Source organism: Triticum aestivum, chromosome 4D, assembly GCF_018294505.1.
Source record: "Triticum aestivum cultivar Chinese Spring chromosome 4D, IWGSC CS RefSeq v2.1, whole genome shotgun sequence".
Taxonomy (NCBI): Eukaryota; Viridiplantae; Streptophyta; class Magnoliopsida; order Poales; family Poaceae; genus Triticum; species Triticum aestivum.
This window is the reverse complement of record NC_057805.1, coordinates 497,182,644-497,187,063: the sequence shown is the minus strand read 5'-3', so window position 1 is coordinate 497,187,063 and position 4,420 is coordinate 497,182,644. Positions and strand designations below refer to the sequence as shown.

Sequence of the window (4,420 nt, the reverse complement as noted above, 5' to 3'; positions counted from 1 at the left end):
AAGATAGGACATCATTGACCGTCAGCAGCCTCCCATCGTAACTCAGGTAGTCAGAGCACACACCGAGTCTTTTTTGAATTCCCTCAATAATACTCCCTCCGTTTCGAATTACTTGTCGCAAAAATGGATGTATCTAGAACTAAAAAATGTCTACATACATCCATTTCTACGACAAGTAATTCCGAACGGAGGGAGTATACATGAAGTGTTCCATTCTGGGCTTTGTTACGCTGAGAGGAGCTGGTTTGATTTGTCATAATTTGCTTTGAGCCCAGAAGCTCTAGAGAAGGAATCAATTAGGAGTTTAAGCTGGGAATTTACATTTCGTTTGCTCGTTGTGTGTTAGCACAAAGTCATTTCCGCGAACATGTCGTGTAAATTCCAGTTCCGGATAATGCCTTCCCCGAAAACAATGGGAATGATAACCTCAGTTTCATCGACCGTCCTTGTCCTTCTCCACTTTTCTAAGGCGGTGAAGTCGTCAATGGCTTACAGCCAAAGGAGACGACGTACTGAATGACCATGTTTCTTCCGCGAAGTTCACATTATTTAGGCATTTGGGTCGGGGTCAAGCACGACGAACGTGACCTCCACGGCGAAAATTAACAGCGCTAGAATTATTTTCCTTCCGCACGAAGCATCTGCCTCGTTTTATGTCGCTGATGCCCTGCTAACTTGTTCGTACCAATTTTCACAGCAGCCTGCGGTCGCAGTCGCAGAGATGGAAGCCCCTGACCAGGTAATCAAATGAATCCTTTCTCGGTCCCTTTATCGGTTCGTTTAGATTTTAATCTGGAAACAGATGGCAAACTTCTGAAGATTGCAATTTTTGTGTTCATCAGCGGCTGATGATGTTTCCATTTGTTTGTGTATGCGTAGGAGAATCCTTGCGCCATCTGCCTCGGCGGCATGGCCGCCGGCGGCGGGCAGGCCACCTTCACGGCGGAGTGCTCCCACACCTTCCACTTCAACTGCATCTCCGCCAGCGTCGCGCACGGCCACCTCGTCTGCCCGCTCTGCAACGCGCGCTGGCGAGAGCTGCCCTTCCTGCGACCCACCGCGCCGGTGCCGCAGCCGCCTACGCTGCCTAGGCTGGGTCGTCCCGTTCCCATGCACGGCGTGCAGCCTCCGAGCGAGCCGACAGCATCGCCTCCTCTCATGCATGGCGGGATGCCTCCGTTCCCAGCGCAGGCGCCACCGCCGCCGCGCGGGCATATCATGCAGCATCACCAGCCGCCGCCGCCGAACGTGCATGTCGTGCAGCATCATCAGCCGCCGCCGCCCGTGCATACCGTGCAGCATCATCAGCCCCCGCCGCCCGAGCCTACGGTCGTCTTCGACGACGACGAGCAGGTGGAGCCGGCCTCCAGGCCGCCAGCTGACAGCACACCGGCAGCTGCATCGAACGGGGCAGTGGTCGTCAACACGCACGCCGAGTACTCGGCCGTCGCCAGGGACTCGTCCAGCGACAACTTCGCCGTGCTCGTGCACGTCAAGGCTCCCGCGATGGCCGACACCGTGGCGGCCGGCAGCGACAAGCCGCCCCCGCGCGCGCCGCTGGACCTCGTGACCGTGCTCGACGTCAGCGGCAGCATGAGCGGCCACAAACTGGCGCTCCTGAAGCAGGCCATGCGGTTCGTCATCGACAACCTCGGCCCCAACGACCGCCTCTCCGTCGTGTCCTTCTCCTCCGAGGCGCGCCGGCTGACCAGGCTCACGCGCATGTCGGACGCCGGGAAGGCACTGGCCGTGAGCGCCGTGGAGTCCCTCGCGGCGCGCGGCGGCACCAACATCGCCGAGGGGCTCCGCACGGCCGCCAAGGTGCTCGACGAGCGCCGGCACAGGAACGCCGTCTCCAGCGTCGTGCTCCTCTCCGACGGTCAGGATACCTATACCATGATGAGGCGCCGGGGACCGTCCGGCGTCCAGGCCAACAACTACGAGGAGCTCGTCCCGCCCTCCTTCGCACGCACGGGCGCTGACGGCGAGTGGTCCGCGCCGATCCACACCTTCGGCTTCGGGAACGACCACGACGCGGCCGCGATGCACGTCATCGCCGAGGCGACGGGCGGCACGTTCTCGTTCATCGAGAACGAGGCTGTGATACAGGACGCGTTCGCGCAGTGCATCGGCGGCCTGCTCTCCGTCGTGGTCCAGGAGGCGCGCATCGCCGTCGCGTGCGTGCACCCCGGGGTCCGTGTCGTCTCCGTCAAGTCCGGCCGTTACGAGAGCCGCGTCGACGAGGACGGCTGCGCCGCATCTGTCCGAGTCGGGGAGCTCTACGCCGACGAGGAGAGGCGTTTCTTGCTCTTTCTGACCGTGCCAAGAGTCGAAGCGACGGACGGCGACACCACTGCTCTTGCGAGAGTGGTCTTCAGCTACAGAAACGCGGCGAGCGGCGCGGAGGTGAGCGTGACGGCCGAGGACACGGTGGTGGCGAGGCCAGAGCACGCGCCGAGCGCGTCGGAGCGCTCAGTGGAGGTGGAGCGGGAGCGCGTCCGGGTGGAGGCGGCAGAGGACATCGCGGCGGCGAGGGCAGCGGCGGAGCGGGGCGAGCACCAGGAAGCGGTGGAGATCCTCGACAACCGTCAGCGGGCGCTGGAGCAGTCGGAGGCGGCAGGGGACGGCGACCCCATGATCGTGGCGCTGGGGGCGGAGCTGCAGGAGATGCGCGGGCGCGTGTCGAACCGGCAGAGCTACATGCGGTCGGGGCGGGCGTACATGCTGGCCGGCATGAGCGCGCACCAGCAGCAACGCGCCACCTCCAGGCAGATGCTGGAGCCGGAGGAGCAGCAGACGTCGATGATGGCGAGGAATAGTGGAGTGAGGAGGATGATCAGAAGAGGAGTGGGGTCGAGCGGCGGGGGATATATGGCGGCAGCGGCGCCCGTGGCCGAGGCGTCGAACGAGGCGACGATGTCGTACGCGACGCCGGCCATGCGCGCCATGCTGCTGCGCTCGCGGGAGGCGCGTGGGGCGTCGGCCGAGCAAGGGCAGCAGGAGGAGCAGCAGCCCATGGCCGGAAAAGACGATGCCGGGAGCTCGGGCCCGAAGGACGTGAACCAATAGCCATTATGCATACGAAATGGAGTACGAACTGTAATTTAGAACGTGTTTGGACTTGGAATACTTTCATTGCTTATTTTAGTGGGACAAATTCGGTGATTATTTCTTTGTGTAACCACTACTTAGAGCATCACTAGAAGATCATAACGAAAGGGTGTGTCTAGGTCTCAGTCGACTTAGACTTAACGAAGTCTCACTCAAATGATATAGTATATGAGAAGAAAAAAAACTGAAAAGAAATTTTTGTACGAATCTTAATGCAAGATCAATGGAATATAACATCGACTCGACTGAGACATAACGAAGTCTAAGTCGACTGAGACGTAGCAAAACTGATCACGAAAACATTGTTTACGGTATCCCGTAATCAATGTTTGCGGGAAAAGAATCCTATACGACCGCGTATTCTTCCGATCTGGAGACCCACTCAATTAAGGGAAACGTTTAACGCTGGCTAACCGGCTTAACTTTGAGCCGGTCGCTCCCGCACATGGCCCTGGGCCCACGTGTGTTGCGCGCTCGCCACATATACGCCTCGTGTGTCACTGCTTCCTTTGCTTGTCCATTCGTCGTTGACTAGGCCACTATGCCCATACCTTCCTCTTATCTCCTCATCTCCTCCACAAAGCAAGGTGCGTTCATGGCCACCGCTGGACACAGCTACCCAGCACCGCTGGATACATTTACGTCTCGCGTTTTTCGTTGTGAATCTGGTGTTGCGGGGTGCGGGGCCGCCGACGGCAGCTGGCCGGAGCCGGGGGAGCTTCGAGCGTGAGGCTACAATGCTGCAATCGGCGAGATGCGGGGCGACCAGCTGCGCGGCGAGGTGCCGGGTGCTGCAACCGCCTATGCGTGGAGCTGGAACCGGCACGCGGCCGTGCAGCGACCAGCACATAGCGGTACTGCTACCGACGCGGCGTGGCGCTACGACCAGCGCGGCGGCGACGGCCACCGTCGGCCAAAAAGGTACAACCATCTATGTCGATGGATGTAACCAGCGGTTACCAATGCTACAACCCCGTCCTCGGCACTGTGGCGACATGCACACCGGCGATGCTACGACGGCAAGACAAGGTGCTACTACCGACAAGTTTTTTTGCTGGAACCGATGGCCAATCTTGCTGGAACTAGCCGACACAGAAGCTGCAATGGTGATTCGCCGGATGCTGCGTGCACGCGCATCATGTGCTGGAAGCGACGAGCAATTTTGCTGGAAGCCGCTGGCCATTTTGCTGGGAACAGCAAGCCTTTTTTGCTAGGACGGTGGAGCGGCGAGCTACAACCATTGTTCCGGCGACGGCGTTGTGATTTTGCTACAACCGACAATGAGAAAGCTACAACCGGCGCCTGGATT

At 59.5% G+C, this 4,420-nt stretch overlaps 1 protein-coding gene across 1 annotated transcript; it reads left to right on the top strand.

Moving 5' to 3' along the window:
* The first annotated feature begins 462 nt into the window (after positions 1-462).
* On the top strand, positions 463-3,168 carry LOC123098984 (E3 ubiquitin-protein ligase WAV3). Its single transcript, XM_044521085.1, has 2 exons — positions 463-739; positions 880-3,168. The coding sequence occupies exons 1-2, from the start codon at positions 722-724 to the stop codon at positions 3,067-3,069; spliced, it is 2,208 nt and encodes a 735-aa protein (XP_044377020.1). The 5' UTR covers positions 463-721; the 3' UTR covers positions 3,070-3,168.
* Positions 3,169-4,420: the final 1,252 nt, after the last annotated feature.